Source organism: Mucor velutinosus (assembly GCF_035048745.1).
Source record: "Mucor velutinosus strain NIH1002 chromosome Unknown tig00000041, whole genome shotgun sequence".
In the NCBI taxonomy this organism is placed as follows: domain Eukaryota; kingdom Fungi; phylum Mucoromycota; class Mucoromycetes; order Mucorales; family Mucoraceae; genus Mucor; species Mucor velutinosus.
The window spans coordinates 3,304,758-3,324,166 of record NW_027041905.1 but is presented as its reverse complement, the minus strand read 5'-3'; the positions used below and the strand labels follow the sequence as shown (position 1 = coordinate 3,324,166).

The window sequence follows — 19,409 nt, the reverse complement described above, 5'->3', positions numbered from 1 at the left end:
TTCTTCTTTTCTTCTGATGTATTTACTTTCAAGAGTCTTCTCTTTCAAACACACTTTTTCAACCCAAATCGCTGTATCTTCTACCGCATTTTTATTCAAAAAAACAATGTCTACTACTACTACTTCTGCTGCTTCTGATGAAAAGCCTGCTATCCTCAAGTGGGCTTCCAATGATGGTGAGTTCAGACGCCAACAATCCACTTTCCGTGACACAATTGAAGCCGATCCTAATGCAAAGTTTGCTGCTGAACCGTAAGTATCTAAAGATGTCCGTCTGGAATGATAATTGACAATCATGGGCATCGTAGTGATCGTTACCATTTGTATATTTCTTGGGCTTGTCCTTGGGTAAGCTGTCCTTTTTGTTTGTGGGGATAAAGTGCTGATCTTAGCGATAGGCCCACCGTACCGCTCTTGTGCGTCAACTCAAGGGATTAGACAAGTTGATCGGCCTCTCTGTTGTCGACTACTTGATGTTGGATAAGGGATGGAAGTTCTCTACTGCTGAAGAATGCCCCGGCGCTATCCCTGACACTATCAACAATGCTCAACACATCCGTGATCTCTACTTTAAGGTAAATCCCAACTATGAAGGCCGTTTCACTGTGCCTGTCTTATGGGACAAGAAGCTCGAGACTATTGTCAACAACGAAAGTTCAGAAATCATTCGTATGTTCAATACTGCATTCGACCAATATTTGGACAAGGAGCACGCTGAACGTAACTACTATCCCGAGTCTCTTCGCAAGGAAATCGATGAAAATAACGAATGGATTTACGACACCATCAATAACGGTGTTTACAAGTCTGGTTTCGCCACAACTCAAGCTGCTTGTAAGTATACATTTTCAGATTACGCCTGCATGGTATTTGATGGATCTGACTAAAAAAAAACGCCATTTATGCAGATGAAAAGAACGTGTATCCTTTGTTCAAGTCTCTGGATCGCGTTGAAAAGATGCTCCAAGGAAAAAAGTTCTTGATCCAAGATACTTTCACTGAGGCTGATATCCGTCTTTTCACTACCATTGTCAGGTATGTCTATAAAGTATGATGTGAAACAGTTGGGATCAGTGCTCACGCTATAAACACAGATTTGATCCCGTTTACTTTGGACATTTCAAGTGCAATATTGGCAGCATTGAGCACAACTATCCCAACATTTTGAAATGGGCTCGTCGTATTTATCAAATGCCTGGCGGTAAGTTGAAACTGTTTTCATCAAGACGCATCAGTAACTCATCTTTTGCCTGTAGTCAAGGAAACCGTAAACATGGATCACATCAAGGGCCACTACTACATGTCTCATAGACAAATCAACCCCACTCAAGTTGTTCCTGTTGGAAATGGCCCTGATCTTGATGTTCCTGTTGACCAATAAATCCCACCCTCCATCCCAAACAGCTTTGTACAAAATAAATAAATAAAAAGTAGTTTCGTGCCACCATACAAAACACAGACACACACACACACACACACAGAGAGAGAGAGAGAGAGAGAAGGGCAACGTAATGTACCAGAATAAGAACAGGCACGGGCTGTGTGGTCTTTTTATCAGGTAATCAAATGTATTTTATATATGTAATCAGAAAAAAAAATGTATATATATATAAAAAGCCATGTTGATTAAGATGTATTTACACGCCTTCCATTTGACCATCCAACTCCTCCATCTCAGCCTTGGCAGCTTGATACTTGGCTTCCAAATCAGCATTCTTCTTGTCCCATATGGCAATCTCTTGTTCAATCTTCACAGCCTTCTTACCAAGTTGTTCAGCACGCAAATCAGCCTCACGGAAGCTAAAATGTAAATGTTGGATATTAATATGAAACCCATCTCCCCTCTTCTGGTTTACTTACTCGGCGGTAGCTTGCTTCAAGTTGACTTCAGCAGCTTCAAGAGCTTCTTCCAACTCCTTGGCACGAGCAACAAGGTTATTTAACTGCTCATCCTTTTGAGCATGGTCAGTCTCAAGTGCATTGCACTTTTCCTCCAGCTCGGCAGCACGCTTGTTGGCAGTTTCAGCTTCTGTGCGAAGAGTGTTGAGTTTCTATTCCGAGTATTAACATTTACATGTCTCAAATCCTCATCCATCGTTCAAAACAATACCTCCTTGAACTTTTCCATAATGTCTTCTTGATTTAAATGTGAGTAAAGGAAAAGAGAGAAAAAAAAAAGAAAAAAACGATAAAACAGGAGCTTATTAAGGTCCTTGATCGATTTAGTTGAGGCGGGCCTGATAATTAGAATGTGATCGTTTCCTTTTTTACATGTATTGGCACATTATTCATCTCTTGCCATTGGTTGAGCTAATGAACAACAAGAAGGCTCATGTCCATACATATAAAGACATGTACATGAAGAATATAGCATCAAATCCTCGAGAAAAAAAAAAAAAAAAAAAAAAAAAAAAAAAAAAAAGGAGGAAAGGAGACTGTTTGGCGTACTTGATCCAAGATCCATGGCAACATTTGGAAGACATCTTCTGTATCATTTCCATGCACTTTTCGCAGGGCATCACAGCCTGATATGTAGGTAGATCTCACTTTCATTTGCCCAATACAAGGCTCATGAGCAACATCAGTCAATATATTTATATCGCTCACCCCATTCGCTTTTGCATGTGTATCCGGTTCCAGCTTCGGTTTCCCAAATTCAGAAATTCAGGGACGAGAAAAGCCGTTTTCATCTGATGTCTGGTAAAAAGAACACAAAATACTACTGGAATGTGCCAAAAGCTCCAACATATACTTGGACATGCTTTTGTTTGAGTCTGGCTAGGCCGCCTACGAGTTTGCGAGCATTCATCCAGCTTCTAGGCACAAAATCATTGAGTATCAAAGGTCAGTGCTATTGTCGCGATTTGTAGCTTGAAATCATATGTATTCATTTTTAAAGCGAACAAACTGCAACATTAGCATGTAGATTCATTGGATGTTTACTTTTGTAAGATTATCATCTTTTTTTTTTTTTTTTTGCTGGCGAGGTCAATGCACAAACGCCTACAAATAACGGCAAGCACAAGGTAATCAACCCAAATGCATGCACATCCAAGTTGTGAGCCACTGTAAACGACAAGTCATGCTTGATATCTCTTCGATGATGAAGCAAGGTATCCTGATGCATAAAAGCAACTTCTTCCATTAAATTTGCGCCATGGATGGTGCCGCTTTGGCTTTTGATCTGTACCAGTGCTTGAAACCTATTGACATTCGATTGAAAGAAGCCATCTTCATCTCTCGCTACACGCTGTATGGCCAGAGCAGCATCATGTCGAGTGCCTTTGTAGTCTACTGCGAGGCCCAAGCCAAACTTCTCTGCTCGTTGTGCATTTCTTGATTGATCACCAAAAAAAAAGGGGTAAAAAGACCAAACGTTTTCCAGCTTGCAATCCTTCATATAACGAGCCTGCTCCAGCGTGCGTGACAAACAGAATGGTAGATGGATGCTGAAGGAAGGCTGTTTGTGGTGCCCATTGGAGAAATGCGATATCATTGAGCTTGTTTTGATTCAGCAGTTGATGGATATGGTAGGTCGGATTGGAGCTTGTCACGATGACACTAGGGATAATGCCGTCTAGTCCTCGTATGGACCAAATCATGCCATCAATGTAGCCTATTTCGTACGCTTCCAGCAACCCTGCAAATAGCGCAGTGAGCTCGGTTTCATTCGTCGTGGCATGTTGTCCAAATGCAATGCATGCTACTCGTTGATGATTGACTAAAAAGTGATCCAGGTCCTGTGTTAGTTTGCTTGCAGCAGACTTGGGAACGATGGGGCCAATGAACTCCACCAAAGGTCCCAAGGGTCTAGCAGACTCAAAGCCAAATGCCGTGTTGAACAGTTTGATAGAATCTTTCCATCACTCTTGGTGTGAAAATACAGGATCTCTGATGCCCAAAGCAAGACACCTGTGCCTTTGCTCCTGGACCAGTGTATATGTATTGAGATATGCTTTGATGGGCAGAATAAGTTGGTCGTGGAAGCGCTTGAGAAACGATGTATCTAGATTAGATAGGGCTCTTGTGTATAAATCATTACTATCAATGTAGGGAGCTTCTGTGTCAGGGGCGGCACCAATGCTGGATGTCACCAGAAAAGGTATTTGAAGCGTATGGCAGGCTTCTTGACAGCTTACTGTAAAATGATCGCAAATGGCAACATCCATGTTTTTTGATTTGAAGAATTGCACTGTTTCTTTGTAGTCTATTTGCATGAAAGTGATATCTATCAGTAACCATTGCGTCTGTCCATATGCAACTAGACAGTACATACCTTCTTCAAATGTCGATCCCACGATTTTCAAGAGTTTCGCGGAAAGAACTGGAAGTGTCCTCTTTCTGCTGTCTGTTGAGAGTGCTTTAAAAGCAATGCCATGCTTTGTATCATTGCTTAGCGAAACCGTTTCAATAGAGGGGAACTTCTTTCCAAATTTGACTTGGCTATCCTGCGTCAGTAAAATGCTTGAGTATTATAGACGCTGACGTTTAAGCAGGCATGGATACATACTCTTGTCAAGTAGGTAGTAGTATGGCCCCTATTGGAGAGCTCCTCCATGATGGAGAGCACCCACTCTACATGAGATGATCCGCCAGCAAAGACAGCGAAGGCAATTTTTTTCGGCTTTTTGAACGATTGCAATCCTCCAGCTACTTGCTGGTCAAGAGAACCTGTTGCGATGCTGCAACTTGATATTAGCAAAGCCAGCGATAATAGCAATAGTTTCATAGCCAATTTCGAGAAAGCGAATGAAGCTTGCGAGCACTTTGAAACACAAGGCCCTTTTTATATATTCCATCGGACAGTATGCATCTAATAGCATTTGAACTAAAATGAATACGCATTGGGATAATGCAGGAACCATTTAGCGGCTTTCTGGAAGGCTGCATGAGTTCAGAGGCGTTGTATAGTTTTTAGAGTGTCCATATTAATTAAAATGATAAGGGTGTATCCAATGTTATGCAAAACAAGACTTTGTCTAGACGGGCATCTGTTGCTCAGAATGAAATCATGTAAATGAGTGTTATCCTGCTACTATCTACCACTCTGCTCTATTCTTGTATACCTCTACTCTTACAACATAAGCTTCTCAAGGATTTTTAGTCAGTGCTGTCCGCATCCCCCCCCCCCATGACGATGGTAAACAAAACCCAACTGTACACGACGCATCAGTAGTATGCTTTGTTTCCACATTGTAGTAGATTGCATATCAAGCCTCTCGATAGTCCAATCCCTATCGCTAGCCATGGCACGTCCCATTGAGTAAATAATAAGGGTCGTTTATTTCCAGAGTGAAAAGGTATACAAAATCTATACAAATAACCGCCTAAAGGACTAATCCAAAAGTAAAAGCTCATCCTTCTCTTTCTTTTGCTCGTGTTTGATTTGTGCCTCGATGGACTTTCTGTACTCTTTTGTTCCACTGGCAGGAATAGAAGCATGAATACCTACAGTGGGTCTACTGTAGCCGAACCAGCCATATTTGAAAATGACCTCGTTTGCTAGAATTTCACCAAAACCAAGCATGACACCATTGAAGAAGGGCAATACGAAGTTGATGGCTGCTGCCTTAAGTACCCAAACAAAAGTAGGGTTGCGGTACCATACTTCACGTTGAATGAGTGCTCCGTTATGAGGTCTTGTGGAAACTGACATGATGGAGTTGTGTGTATGTGTGTGTGTGTGTGTGTGCAAGTTGAATGAGTTGAGTTGAGTTTGAGAATCTCGTGAAATGGATTGAATAGAAAAAGAACGTCAGAGGGTTCAAATAGGTAATTCCATCCAATCACATCATGATGCTTGCTATTATAAGCTTCATTTACACGTCTTGATTTCATTTGTCTCTTTTTACATATACAATACTCATCAATGACTGCACTCGTAAGTACATACACACGGTTGAATACAAGTAGAACTGTATTGAAAGGGTATGTTAGGACGACTGGATGGCTGGTTCCCCTATTAGTGCACCTGTTCCTACTGCTGCATATCCAGTAGTTACTTTGCTCACTGTCTCTGCTGGTCTCTTAGCAGCTGGTACTTTTATCATGTAAGCATCCTCATTACCCTCTCAATGCGTAATACTCATTCTCGTCACAGCCAAGGAAACAAGACGCCTCTCATTCAACAACTTCAAACTGCCATCGTGGCATCCATCCTTTTAGGATTCGGTGCCATCTTTGCCTCCAACGCAGCTGGTGTGTATCTCTAATGGAAATAGATAGCTTGAGCAGATGGAAAGGATACCACAAAACACACACACACACACACACACACACACACAATAAATGGATATTATTTGGATCTTTCATAGATGAGATAGTATACACTACTATGGCAAGTATTTCCTGGTATTATCAAAGTTTGGGATCAGGGTGAAGAAGGGCACAAGCATAAAAGGAGATGTGTAAGTGAATACTACCACAACAACGATAAGAGTTAGGAGCACTTGACGCAAAAAAAAAAAAAGATATACCATGGGCTATATATACATTGGGCTGTGTAATAAAAGGATGTAGAGGATCAGCCATAGGGGACACACTTCCATTAAGGAGATACACTCTTTTCTGTCTCCTAGCAGCATTTAATGAATAATGCAATTCCATCTGACAACATCCACACCGACACTTTCTTCCTGTTCTCATCTTTCTCTGCTGTATCATTGAGACATGGCAGCTCTACATTTAAATGCTACAGAGGAAGCACTGTTCATCATCCTGGCTGTTTTACTATGCATTATCGTCCTTTCGCTGCTTGTAATCCTGTACCAGAAGAGAAGCTACTTTACTCGACAGCAAGATCAGCATGTGTGGCATGATTTTATCATGATTGACAGCCCAGATCATATGGTTGCACTGAAGAACAGCGAGAGTCTGTCGTTTGATAGTCGACGACGAAGATCATCTACGCCCATGTTGAATCACCACCACCAAACCAACTACAACATGCCTAATTGCCAGTTGGCAACCACGCATACTGATCTTATAGCCCAATACAACAACACGACAAGCACAGCACTCTTACCACAATCACCAGCGGCTGTTTACCAACAGAAGCAATAAAAAAAAATAATTCCTAAGCTTGTCACTTGCCTGTATATAAAACATTTTCGATTGATTGATAGATTGGGAGTGTGAGTGTGTGTATGTGGGTTTATATTCTAGCAGCCCCCCCTTTTTTTCAGTAGTAACTTGTCTTCCTTTCTTTGTCTCCAGACTCGATAACCCTCCTGCGGATCAGGCAACTGCCAGCCATCTTTGCCAAATACCTTACCAGATGACGAAACTCATTGATGTAGAATCACCACCATTGAGGCCCACAGCAGCACCGCCACCAGAAGTTATTTGCATCAGTTTAGCAGAAATGACGGGTGGATACATTTACAATCCTATTCAATGTCAACAGAGATATCAAAGAATGGTGCGAGTGCAGGCCTACATTGACAGATGTAATGAAAAGCACAACCAACTAATGAATCAAGTGGCCAATGTTCGTCTTTATTACAAGCAAATCATGTATTCTTGAATCAAATAAAACAGCTCAAAGCTCATTCCCAATTGTTACCCAATAATCACGCAAGTTGTTCTTTCGCCCAAATATCTCTAGGTATCTGCCGTTTGGCACCAATTCCTCAATCATCTGGTATAGCTCCTCAGGCTTCTGACTCTGTCCTCTTCGCTCAGAGTATATGACATCGGACGAGAGCGAGTGCTTGCAATTGGGAGGATCCTGCCCCTTTTTCCCAACCAGGCATGTCTCTTTGGCGTGCTGAAGATAGTAGCCATGCCCCTTTGCCATGCGTCGATTCACTGTCTGCTTGACCCAAGTGATATCATCCACATAAGTGTACCCCCATTTCTCTATCAGCTCAAATGCCTTGGCATACTTGTTGTTGATAACCCACATAAAGAGGAATCCGTTTTGCTGTAGTTTGGGTATAGGCAGTTCTTCGATACAGACATCTGGCAACTGCTGATATGCAATAGCCACGCCTCGAGTGGGTGTATTGGTAGCAAGCTGCCATGGAGGATCAGCCAGTATCACATCAAACTGAGTTGTTTCTGCTAGACGCTGAGCATTTCATTTCTCTTTAGTTGATTTGATAGAGTAACACACGCACGCATACATACATCCCACTCAAATGTCATGACATTTGCTTTAATAGGAATACACCATTCTGGCGCCTTGCACTGTTTCAGCTCCTCTTTGGACAGCTGTGCTCCTTGCTGATGCTGGCTGACATCTGCCTTTGCCTCTAGCTCGTCAATTTCTGACTGCAATGTATCGATTTGAGCCTGCAACGAAGCTTCTTTTTTCAGTAGTGCATTCATCTCCCATAGAACATGGAAAAAAAAAAAGAACAAACAGCCAGCCAGACAAAATTTTGAACTAATTTTTAATTCGACACTCTGTTTGAAATGGTGTCAACCCAATCAATTGTATGAAATCAAGGCACGCGGGAGGTTGCAATTGTTTGTATAAGCTTAAAATAAAACTGCTTGGAAAAAAGGGTTTAAATGAATGGATTCCCTATATTCTTTTTTGGTGGATTTCATATAAAAAGGTTTCTTTCTCTTCTTATTCTCTCGGCTCTTTTGTGCATGCTTTTCTCTCTTTCATCATGATAATGAACATTGTTGATTTCCCTATTCAGCATTTGATAAAAATCGTCTCCAATCTACTGGATTCCATGTTGAACACAAACAACCAGCTGCCAACAACCCAAATTACCTACTTTCATTCAAGAGCTATACCAAACATTTCAGTATTATCCTATCTAACAAGAATTCATAAATTTGCTCCATTCACAAATGAAGCCCTGCTCTCCATGCTCATCTATTTCGACCGAATGACCAAATTAGACGATGGATTCACCATCAACTCGTACAATATCCATAGGCTACTCATCACAAGGTATGTCGCTGTTATTCATTTTTGCAAGCATGTAACATAACTGACTCGTACCGTAGCATCGTAGTTGCCTCCAAATTCACTTCAGACATCTTTTACGCAAACAGCAGATACGCTAAAGTCGGTGGCATTCCGCTGGTCGAGCTGAATCAGCTAGAGTTGGAGTTGCTATTCTTGCTTGATTTCCAGCTATTCATACCTCTGGAAGACATTCAATTGTATGCAGATCAATTACTATCTCACTCCATGAAAACATCTGTAGAATTGACTGAGCCAATGACCCCAGCAGCAGCAGCAGCAGCAGCAGCAGCAACCAGTACCACTACAGCTTCAAGTACAGCTACTAAACCTAATCACATTCAGCAGAAAACAGCAGATCAATCTATTGTTCTACCTCTGACGCCTCCCTACACTGCTTCTAATGAGCATCCTCCTCATAAACGATCGAATAGCAGTTCGCATTATAATCCTTACAAGCGGCCCTCCACACTGAAGAAACGTAAATTAGGACTAGTCTCCCCAAAGGATAAATAATGTGATACCCTTTCTTTGTTGCTCCTCTAAATTAATTAATTGTACATAATATTGCACACACACACACACACACTTACAAGCACAAACCCCATTTATACATATCAACATGTTTTGCACACTCAATAAATCATCATGGCCAACAAGATTTTCGCTTTTCCCCTTTTTTTTTGGTTTGTTCGGCGAACACTCGTAATTTGACCCCGTTGTAAATTTACTAATTGAAACAATTTGCTCACAAGTATCACCTTCGGAAACCCACATTTACTCAATTTACATGAAATGATTGGTTCAGGAACCGATTCTTTCTTTTATTGCTTTAGCGTGTATTAGGTGGAGGATTTTCATTAGATCCGTAAATAGGGACTAGAAATTGGGGTTGCAATCCTGGAGAGTACTGCTGAGATAAACTTGAGACGGAAACATCTTGTTGTTGTTGTTGTTGTTGTTGTTGTTGTTGCTGCTGTGGTTGCTGCTGAGGATACGAATAGTTTTGATTCGTAGTGGGTTGTTGCAATAAATGTGGCTGAGGAAGTGTAGGTTGCTCTTGTGCATGTTGATTGCTTATCATGGGTGATGTATTGGCATAATAAGGCTGATGATGAAGTGTCAAATCAAATGGCTGATTTCTGTAGGCGTGATTCTTATTAAGATCAGCAGAGATTCTACTATTACCGTTATATTGTCCATGATGACAGCATGCTTTAAACATATAACAGACAGCGGCTAGAAATAATGATACAACTGCTGCAATAGTTAACCAAAGGGAGTTACCTGCGTGGCCGTTCCAATAAATGCTGGCCCCTGAGATGGCCTTGACACTACCAATTACCAGCACAAGCGCCAATATCAACGCTACCAGCATGATGAAGAAATTCAAGCCACAGAGCATGGCCATGGTAACGTCAAAGGTTTGATTGCCTGAAGTGTGTCGAAATCGCTTGATGCAGCAGCAAAGTGACACGGAAAGAGTAGCAATCCACAGCAAAAAGCTGAATATCAATCCGATAAAGTAGAGAACGAACAACGCCAAGAAGAGAGATTCAAGTTGCTTGCTGGAGGCATAATAGGGTAACATTAGGGAGAATCCTGGCGTGGTGGCCCAGTCGTATGCCGCCTTGGGTGAGCTACAACTTTGTATGGAGCCTCCATAAGGGCCTTGACAATACGTCCTAAAAAACAATGTCTGTTGAGCAGCGCACACACAATGTCTTTTAGGCGAATTACTCACGCAGCTTACCATAAACCAAATGAATACCTCAAATTGTACTCGGGATTGTTTGCTTTCACGAAATAAATGACATCCAAGAACGGTCTGTTGGACAAATGTCCTATCATGACAAAGAGTTGGAGAATAAATGAAGAAAAGACAAAAAATGATGCAGCTAATCCCAAGATGCGTGGTATCATTTTTCTCTTTCTTTGTGAATTAGTGTGTAATAAAGAAGTTGAAGGTATCTCATTTGAAATGGATCTTCAATCTTGATGTATGGGAAAGATGGCTGTGGTTTCAGCATCACTAAAATTGCTGCATAATCTTGGTTTGTCTCGGCAAATAACATTTATGAATCATAGTCAATCAAAACGCGATAATATCTGATCTGATGTCTGACCTCGCCTTGATCTTTAATTTGGTTATGATAAATATAGCGTTTTCACACTATCTACATTATTGAGAGACAGTAACAGGGTTAAGCTATCATTTAAATTTTAAAATCTCTTTCTTATAAGCTTCTCGAGCATTGATTTTATTCATAATAATACGAGCATTGACATTGCCAGCAAACAGCCAAAATACATTTAAGCTCAGACTTTGCTTTCTTCTTTAGATTGGGTAAATTTGATTTTAATTTCGACTCGATTGATCTATTTTGCCAGATTCGACTATATCAAGAGTAATGAGTACCCCATACACCCTTAATCTTTCTTAGAGTGCTTTTCAAGGCGCTTCCAATGATGCCAATTATCAAGGGTACTTTGAACAAAGCTATTGAGAAAATTAAAAAGGTATGAAATACGGTTTTTGGTCAAAAAGTCCAGATTGAACAAATGAAGCTCTTGCAAAAGAGGTTTCAGGGGTTGCCTTGGATCGATAGGAACATTTTGGTTTAATATATGCTATAGCAAAAGTCATTGTTTTTGGGTTGAAAAACGTGATCATTTGATGTTTGATGAAATCTATGAGGTACCCCCTCATGCTTTTTGGTCAATTTTTGGCCATATTTTTTTTTTTTGGCCCAAAAAGTTGAGCAAAGGTATCAGGAAGTTACTACTACTCAAATACAATTGTTTGGCGTCATTCCTGTGGCTCATACAGGTCTACATGTCAAGATATGAAGGCTTGAAATCTGTCCAATTCGGTTATGTGTTGCTTTATAGCTTCTATTCACACGGCATGAATCACATCTTCGATAGCTGTAATTTAATGGAATGATAGTTCTGTAGCCTGGGCAATTTTTAATTCGGACAGGAGGCATATTGATTTTGGCAAGACTAATTCAAGCAAATTTTGATACGTTATGTTGTTGGTAAGCTTGTTTCCAGTATATATATATATATATATATATATGATAAAGCTTTGGGCTTAACTTGATCTAAGCTTTTCTATTCGGTACGTTAGTAATATTGAGGTTATGCGCTGGATGTTGATACATTAATTTCACCATAACAAGGGACATACAAGAATCTTTAAATTTGGGTTGTTGCCATAAGCTCATACAAGCAAATGATTTCAAACATACTCATTTGATTTGATTTAGTTGAAAGTACAGCCGAATCAGCGATTCTATTTTACCGTAATAGCTGCCTCTGCAATTTGACGTCAACGCACGTAAATGCTGTATACAGTGCTTTACGACAACAAACAGATCCTCATTAACAAGCATAATCCACATTGCAACATGAGCATTTGGAAGATTAATCCTGTTTTATTAAATTTCAACGATTGAACCTCATATAATTGCGTTATTTACTAGTGTTGAAGTTGGTTTCCTGTTTAACTGTGATGTTACCTATTCTATGAGGCCACTGATCCATAAAAATCATTTAAACGAGAAAGCAATAATTGCTGCATTTGCTACAGTTCAAAACCTGCGTGGTACTAAACGATTTTATGAAGTAATCGCTGTCTTGAAACAATCTTGCCCAAGATGACCTTCTCGCCAATAGTGGTTTGTACCACGAAACAATGCCTTGCGTCTATTTCAACACGTTTTCAAAAGCTTGCTTTATCTACATAAGCGATGGAAAGTTCACAATTTATATCATGTCTTTTTTTGAAAACTAGGAAAAAAAGAAAGCATTTAAAGCCGCTTCCAATCGATAAGAAGCAGTATATCAAAACCAGAACAAACAACAAATAGCAAAAGCCTTCTTTTTGACATGTGGTTGTGTATTTATTTCTGTAGTAATGTGTACCAAGAGCCTTGTTGCATTTTTCTACTAAAATGGCCTTTTTGGTTGTTTTTTTTTTTTCTTTTTCCCATTTTATCATTTTCCTTTTCTTTCTCTTCAACCAACAGACAAATCCAACATGTTATTCAGTCAAATGTTTAGCTTCTTTCAGAACAATAAAAAGAGAACAACACCCTCTAAACAGCCATCGCCGCCATCACCCACCACAGTTACGTCTACTACATTGAATCCATCAACAAAGAGCTCTTTTACGTCATCTGTTTCAAATGAGCAACCTTTGACCCCTTTATCCCAAGCACCACCGCCACCTCCACCAGCTCACCATACATCTGTAGCAGAGAGTGATATACACATCCCTCAAGTTGAATTTGAACAATCTCGTAGTTTACTACAGCTTGACTTCTTTGGCCCAGATCAGCAACAGCTAAGCACTGATTTTCCACAATTTGATCATTTACTAAACAAACCATCTACATCCGAGACTGAGACACCAGAAACAAAGGAGCACTACAACAAGTTTGGTACATTGAATCGAAAGCTGACAAAAACACTACGCCATCGATTATCACTACGACCAAATCAAAGCAACAAGCGTGTAAAACGATCCATCTCTACACCCAACTTGGCATGATACATATTGTATATATGAAGAAAAAAGAAAATAAAGAATTTATCGTAACATTAGTCCTGTATGTTGAAGAGGAGAAAGAAAAAAGGAGTCAAACGACATAGTCAAAGTGTTTGCTGTAAGTTCTTGGTGTATGGTTATATGCTTTGTGACAAAATCGAGTTACACTACAAGCAGGAGTTTTCGTTAGGAATGGGATCTTGCTTTGCAACCTGTAAATGAACCGAGTCTCGAGGTGTGACACGAATACAAGCGATTGAAAAAAAAAAAGCACCCTACAAAACAATAGATCAGATGGGTACGAGTAGTGTGTATGCGTGCATTGTTGTTTCATATAGGTCATGAAATAAGAAATTCCGTAGTCTATACCATGGCATATGCATAAGGAGAAAATGGAGCTCATTCAACATGAGATCACAGGTATCTGTCATATTCTGATGTAATTACGATACCATTTTCACTTTACCCCTGAACCGTGTTTGTCGTAATGAAATGAGATGTACTGTTTATGGGCTAAAGAAAAGCCGTTAACCACAGCAAAAATTCAAATAAATCATGCTGTTTAATTGGTATCGTCGTAAACATAAATGGTTCTGGACCGTAGGGTACTATTGTTATAGTTTATTTGATGTATACAGTGAATACATTCGAGGCACATTGTATACATGTTGAATTGTGTCTATGCTTCCTACTGAAATACATTTCTTTTCGATCTGAGGTGTTTGTATAAATGCAAATATTGAATGATATACTTATTGCTATCTACGGTGCCTCCAGTGGCAAATGGTTTTTCTTATGCGCTTCTTAACACCCCCCCCCCCAATTAACGTTTGTTTTGTATAAATCCGTATCAAAGAAATCATATACGAAGCTACAGAGTGACAGGGAAAGAGTAGATATGTTCTCTGGTTATGGAAATGTTGCTTTAAATGTTGAGCTTGCTCTTTTTTGAAAATTTGATTCCAGGCAAATGTATCTTCATGGTATACATTTGCTTTCTGATATTTTGAGATAAAGGCTGCAGTAACCTGGCCAGAAACTATGCTTTAGACAAATCAAACATGATACTGGCTGCACATATAATGTGCACATTTCTAATAAGATGTGTGTAACAGCCAAAAAAAGTGCCTCGATTGTGAGATGGCAACATCAAAATGTCCAAGTGCCTTTTATCCATCATCAACGATTGAGAAATGGAATTGTTCCATTTTGCCACATGCGGCTAAAAATAAGAAAAATGGCTTCGACATACAAATGGCATTGACTTTTCTTTGATTACAAATATACTGGTAACATATCTATTGAGCATAAAACAACATCAATTTATTTCAACTCCTTGTGTGCTACAAAGAAATGAAAAACCTTGCGTGGCAACAATTAACCTAATTTATTGAACATGCTATTCTTCTAAATTTTATCCTAATGAGAGAAAGAAATGTCATGTCATGCCATGTGGCAGACCTAGTGAAAAAGAAACATAGTGTGTTCCTTTACATCAAGAAGAACTCTAAATGTCTGGTAACGCTATTCAATTTGGGGGCACGCACACACCTCCATGTATTGTTGAATGATGGCGTGAATCAGGTATATTGCTGATTTCAATGGTCAGTTTTCAATAACAACCAATGCCCATAATTCACGTCATTGGTAATGACTGTGCTCTTTATATCACTGATGTGTCTTTGGGCTACATGTAAGTATAGAACAGCAAAAGTCTAGATGTGTGTTCAAGGTCAACATGTGAGTCTGAATGGCGGTAGTATTAACAAGTTGGCACAAGATGTCGGAACAAGATCCCTTTATCTATCTCAAATGATCAAATGTATACAGCGCAATTGACTTGTGGTCAGAATGTCTGCAAAGGTTTATAGTTTGCAATTGACCACACAGAATGTATTCCAATGCGAACATTTGTTACAATTTCTCAAGCAAAGACCCCAGCAACTGGAAATAGCATCCGATAAAACTGATCCTTCTACATAAACATTACAAACGAATTAGCAAACTCCCACACAAGATCATTAAATGCACCAGTAGCACAGCTAGTACACAAGATACTCGAGTTTCTCGAGACAATTTATGGAAAAAAAAAGGTGCACACTAATAAGCTTATAACATGACATTAATACCGCTTGATATCATCCCTTCAATGGCATCAGCGGCGTAAAATTATTAGCAACGATGCTTGATCTCTCCATCTCAAGGACCGTAAAAAGCATTCACCATAGTAAAGAAACAAGTTTCTTCCAAAAAAGCGTCCTTTGGCATCGGAGGCTCTGTGTGTATTCGAAAGGAGAATGCTTATTTTGGCTCACAACACGTGGAAGATATCTTTCTAAGCTTCCTTTTCTGTATGGCCCTATTGTATAAATAATGAAGCTTTTCTGCTTCCCCTTTTTTTCTTTTTTCTTTTTTCTTCCTTCTCTTTATCTTAACATCTAAACATCTGAAATGAACCATCGATCCATGCCTTCACTCTCCTCCTCCATATCAAGCAATGACACATCCACCAACAACTCGCCTAGAACATCTACTAGCGCAAACTCAAACTACAATTGCAATTACAATGCTCTGGATTTATCATCGAAAAAAAGACATTCAGAACCCACTCCACCTACAAAACGTTGGGATGATTCTCAACTAGAGATGGAGTTAGCTGAAGATGACCTCATTTACAAAGGCAAGGTACGACGCAACTCGTCTCTCCGATTCAAACAAACACTTCAGCTATCAGAATCCCTAAAGGAAAAGTTTCGTCATCGACAACAACAACAGTTACAAGAAAGTAAATTATCTAGATCATTAAAAAGAGTGCGAGATTGGCTCTTTTAAGCATTCCTCTGTCTATACACACATTTAAGCATTCAAACTATACACTCCTACTCTATATACATACCCACACACATTAATCCCAACTATAAGCCTTTTTGTACATATGAAGAATAAAATTACTGCCAAACACAAACTTTATTTCATTCTGTTTCACGAAATATCAAATTTATTTGCGGTCCTCCTAATGAAAATGGATTAGTTTATCACATCAACGAAATATAGATGATATAATCTGTATTTTTTTTTTTTTTTTTTCTTACCACCATGATGATATGATAACCAAACTTGGTCTTTACGGGCGGATCAGTCAAGATGGGCTTATCGCAGGAACTGGGTTGTAAAGCAAATGCTATGAAAGATGCTTTAGTGTTTTGTATATATTATACATGTATGCGCCCTCACCTGCATCTTGAAATGCACCGACCATTCCACCACGGTTCATCCAGCCAAGAGCACCTAGACGGGTCGTTTTGTGAATCAATGTAAAAATAAGTGCAAGCTGATTTTACCTCCTGCTTTGGCCTTGTCTTCACTGTATTGTTCAGCGACCTAAAATAGATGGTCTGAATACGCATTTCTGCTATAAGATTATTGCAGAGTTACCTTGTCAAATCTCATGTTTTCCTCCTTGATTTTAGCCAAGGCTTCCATAGCCTTTTCAATAATGCCAATGTACATTAATGCATGTCAAAATCGGTCAACTGTAATATACATTACCTTGCTATGCTTTTCGCACAAAATGTGTCTAACCTATTGATATGTCAGTTATCTTATACATTGCCGTCTTTTTGTTTACTGCTACCTTGACGCTTTGAGCGGGCTTCAACTTGCCATCGTCCTTCTTTTCCTTGTCTGATGAGAGTGGTGGACGTGTTTAGATTGGATACAGAAAGTTATCTTGACAAATGCAATGCCGTTGCAGAAACTCACCTCCTCCTCCACCTCCTTTTCCTTTACCACCAGCTGCTTGCTTTCCCTTAGCCATTGTAATATATATATATGTAAATTCCTCAAGAGGGGCAGAGAAATACTAAATAAACAGCGAGAGACGAGAAGGCATAGTGCACACAGTGGCGCATCTATAGGTTGGCCAGTGACTGAAAATACTCTGAATGTGCAAATTGTCAAAAAGGGTTTCATTTTTTTGCTATCGATGTTCTCTTTACATACATCAAAGCGACATAGAAAATGAAGTACTTTACTGGTGATGAAAGTGGCTTAATCAAATGTAATTTAACGCGATATCAAAACATGGAAGAAAAGCATGCTAAGCATGATTTATAGGGATTTCATTTCCTCCCAAAGTAGAGGAGAAACATCGTCAAAAGAAGGCAAAGAAAGTGGAAGGCTCCGAGGAGACTGAAAAGAAGGAAGCATTGCAGCCTTTGATGGGCACATTTGGAAAGGTCGATAAAGAGCACGCCATCCAAAAACTATCATGGGCCATGTGGGAAGACGAAAAAGTGGTAAGTCCTTGATTCTGGAGACTTATTGCTTGATTTGGTATTCACATTGCTAGTAGCTGCTCGTTGGACGCAAGAATGGATCAATTCAATTCATGTCTCCTGAAACTGGAGAAGTGCTTCGGGAATTCAAGAATAATCATGTTGGAACAGACGATGAGAAGAAGGGCCGCTTTGTTGGTCTCTTTATCCATGACAGGTACGGCACGCATAATACAGCCATCAAGACATCAGGCAATTAATGTTATTCATGACAGACATCTTTGTGTCTGTACTTCCACTGGTGATCTTTCATACACACCATTAAAGTCGAGAAAGAACGAGACAAAGACTATCTTAGAGCTAGGCCCCAATATCGAGATTATGCGTGGCCATCCCACACAAACGCATATTTTCGCCATTGGCGGTAAGGAGCGTGATTTATGTGTATACGACATCAAAGCCATTGCCAAATCCAAAAAGGAGCATGAGGAAATCGACTCTGCTGGACCCAACAAAAACACCTCTGCACACAAGAAAAAGACCACCAGAAATGCAGGATTGATCTTCCAAGCCAAAAATGTAAAGAACGATTTTCTGGATCTTCAACAACCCGTGTGGATCCATGATCTTCAATTTGTCAACAAAGAAGCCACAAAGATAGCCGTTGCTACTCACTATCATCAGGTATGTTATGCGACGATCGACCAAGAAGGGTTTCTGATAGTGTGTCATCTGCTAGTTCCGTTTGTACGATACAAAAGCTGCCCGTAGACCCATCACAAATGTCGAAATTGGAAAGCATCCTATCAAAGTGATGTCTATCGGCACTGATTTCAACCATGTTTTATACGCTGATACCATGAGCGAAGTGGGCATGCTCGACATTCGCACAGGCAAGAGAGCCGCTCAATTCAAGGGATTCACAGGCGCTGCTACTGATTTAGTGACGGTACCTTTCCCTAAATTCAGCGAGGAAGAGGATCAAACAGAGACACCAAAGCAACACCATGTCGCAAGTGTATCGCTGGACAGATTTTTGAGAGTGCATGAAACTGCCACTGTGTATCGCAAGTTGGAAGACAAGGCCTACTTGAAGCAACGTTTGACGTGTGTGTTGGTGGACGAAGCGTTTGAATATCCTGTGCCCAAGGTCAAGACGGAAGAGGAGCAAGAGGAGGAGGAGGAGGAAGCCTTGTGGGAATCTATGGAACTGGCCAAGGATCGCAAGAGAAAGCATGAATAAATCACACATAATAAACTGTATAGACCATCAAATAATAAAATCAAATATCCCAATGCAATTATGTATAAACAACACCGTTTGATCGCTTTGGACAAAGACCCCAAGAGAGTGGACCTCTTGATTGGTGCAAGTGGTCTATAAAACCAATGTCATGCTCTTGTATGTTATAATCTATGCATGAAATCAGCAGCTATTTATGATATCGAGTTCGGCGCCCCAAATGCATATTGTTGGTGGTGTCCTTTTTAAGCAGTCTGTAAAATAGTGAGTGGGCCATCGCCCCCCCCCCCCCTTCTTTTGGTCTCCTATACTTCCTTTTCTCTTAATTATCGCAATACACTTATCCCCTTTTTCCAATTTTCCAAGAGAAACATAGGCAGACTGGATACACAGCTTGTATTTTTC

General features: G+C 40.0%; 13 protein-coding genes across 13 annotated transcripts; 7 read left to right on the top strand and 6 right to left on the bottom strand.

Annotated features, from left to right (window-relative positions):
- Nucleotides 1–106: 106 nt before the first annotated feature.
- MAM33_1 (Mitochondrial acidic protein mam33) lies at nt 107–1,381 on the top strand (the record flags this gene model as incomplete). Its single annotated transcript, XM_064820692.1, has 6 exons — nt 107–252; nt 309–348; nt 399–834; nt 909–1,035; nt 1,095–1,201; nt 1,257–1,381. 6 exons carry the CDS (start codon nt 107–109, stop codon nt 1,379–1,381), a joined length of 981 nt encoding a protein of 326 aa, XP_064684612.1.
- Nucleotides 1,382–1,637: 256 nt separating this feature from the next.
- Nucleotides 1,638–2,128, bottom strand: HSX11 (Ceramide glucosyltransferase; the record flags this gene model as incomplete). The annotated part of the gene is made up of 3 exons (XM_064820691.1): nt 1,638–1,800; nt 1,861–2,051; nt 2,111–2,128. 3 exons carry the CDS (start codon nt 2,126–2,128, stop codon nt 1,638–1,640), a joined length of 372 nt encoding a protein of 123 aa, XP_064684611.1.
- Nucleotides 2,129–3,344: 1,216 nt separating this feature from the next.
- Nucleotides 3,345–4,558, bottom strand: ATC70_001293 (C2 domain-containing protein; the record flags this gene model as incomplete). Its single annotated transcript, XM_064820690.1, has 4 exons — nt 3,345–3,856; nt 4,043–4,207; nt 4,277–4,448; nt 4,511–4,558. The coding sequence occupies 4 exons, from the start codon at nt 4,556–4,558 to the stop codon at nt 3,345–3,347; spliced, it is 897 nt and encodes a 298-aa protein (XP_064684610.1).
- A 777-nt stretch (nt 4,559–5,335) lies between these two features.
- Nucleotides 5,336–5,656, bottom strand: ATC70_001292 (uncharacterized protein; the record flags this gene model as incomplete). Its single annotated transcript, XM_064820689.1, has 1 exon — nt 5,336–5,656. One exon carries the CDS (start codon nt 5,654–5,656, stop codon nt 5,336–5,338), a length of 321 nt encoding a protein of 106 aa, XP_064684609.1.
- A 213-nt stretch (nt 5,657–5,869) lies between these two features.
- ATC70_001291 (uncharacterized protein) lies at nt 5,870–6,212 on the top strand (the record flags this gene model as incomplete). Its single annotated transcript, XM_064820688.1, has 3 exons — nt 5,870–5,881; nt 5,938–6,050; nt 6,101–6,212. The coding sequence occupies 3 exons, from the start codon at nt 5,870–5,872 to the stop codon at nt 6,210–6,212; spliced, it is 237 nt and encodes a 78-aa protein (XP_064684608.1).
- A 457-nt stretch (nt 6,213–6,669) lies between these two features.
- On the top strand, nt 6,670–7,062 carry ATC70_001290 (uncharacterized protein; the record flags this gene model as incomplete). Its single annotated transcript, XM_064820687.1, has 1 exon — nt 6,670–7,062. One exon carries the CDS (start codon nt 6,670–6,672, stop codon nt 7,060–7,062), a length of 393 nt encoding a protein of 130 aa, XP_064684607.1.
- A 478-nt stretch (nt 7,063–7,540) lies between these two features.
- On the bottom strand, nt 7,541–8,331 carry ATC70_001289 (uncharacterized protein; the record flags this gene model as incomplete). The annotated part of the gene is made up of 2 exons (XM_064820686.1): nt 7,541–8,071; nt 8,131–8,331. 2 exons carry the CDS (start codon nt 8,329–8,331, stop codon nt 7,541–7,543), a joined length of 732 nt encoding a protein of 243 aa, XP_064684606.1.
- Nucleotides 8,332–8,627: 296 nt separating this feature from the next.
- Nucleotides 8,628–9,445, top strand: PUS1_1 (tRNA pseudouridine synthase 1; the record flags this gene model as incomplete). Its single annotated transcript, XM_064820685.1, has 2 exons — nt 8,628–8,914; nt 8,971–9,445. 2 exons carry the CDS (start codon nt 8,628–8,630, stop codon nt 9,443–9,445), a joined length of 762 nt encoding a protein of 253 aa, XP_064684605.1.
- A 316-nt stretch (nt 9,446–9,761) lies between these two features.
- On the bottom strand, nt 9,762–10,780 carry ATC70_001287 (uncharacterized protein; the record flags this gene model as incomplete). The annotated part of the gene is made up of 2 exons (XM_064820684.1): nt 9,762–10,614; nt 10,683–10,780. 2 exons carry the CDS (start codon nt 10,778–10,780, stop codon nt 9,762–9,764), a joined length of 951 nt encoding a protein of 316 aa, XP_064684604.1.
- Nucleotides 10,781–12,989: 2,209 nt separating this feature from the next.
- On the top strand, nt 12,990–13,487 carry ATC70_001286 (uncharacterized protein; the record flags this gene model as incomplete). Its single annotated transcript, XM_064820683.1, has 1 exon — nt 12,990–13,487. The coding sequence occupies one exon, from the start codon at nt 12,990–12,992 to the stop codon at nt 13,485–13,487; it is 498 nt and encodes a 165-aa protein (XP_064684603.1).
- Nucleotides 13,488–15,950: 2,463 nt separating this feature from the next.
- On the top strand, nt 15,951–16,316 carry ATC70_001285 (uncharacterized protein; the record flags this gene model as incomplete). The annotated part of the gene is made up of 1 exon (XM_064820682.1): nt 15,951–16,316. The coding sequence occupies one exon, from the start codon at nt 15,951–15,953 to the stop codon at nt 16,314–16,316; it is 366 nt and encodes a 121-aa protein (XP_064684602.1).
- Nucleotides 16,317–16,482: 166 nt separating this feature from the next.
- ATC70_001284 (uncharacterized protein) lies at nt 16,483–17,301 on the bottom strand (the record flags this gene model as incomplete). Its single annotated transcript, XM_064820681.1, has 8 exons — nt 16,483–16,497; nt 16,577–16,665; nt 16,719–16,772; nt 16,826–16,865; nt 16,920–16,970; nt 17,034–17,066; nt 17,119–17,168; nt 17,247–17,301. 8 exons carry the CDS (start codon nt 17,299–17,301, stop codon nt 16,483–16,485), a joined length of 387 nt encoding a protein of 128 aa, XP_064684601.1.
- A 203-nt stretch (nt 17,302–17,504) lies between these two features.
- Nucleotides 17,505–19,004, top strand: ATC70_001283 (uncharacterized protein; the record flags this gene model as incomplete). The annotated part of the gene is made up of 5 exons (XM_064820680.1): nt 17,505–17,544; nt 17,601–17,782; nt 17,839–17,978; nt 18,037–18,445; nt 18,501–19,004. 5 exons carry the CDS (start codon nt 17,505–17,507, stop codon nt 19,002–19,004), a joined length of 1,275 nt encoding a protein of 424 aa, XP_064684600.1.
- Nucleotides 19,005–19,409: the final 405 nt, after the last annotated feature.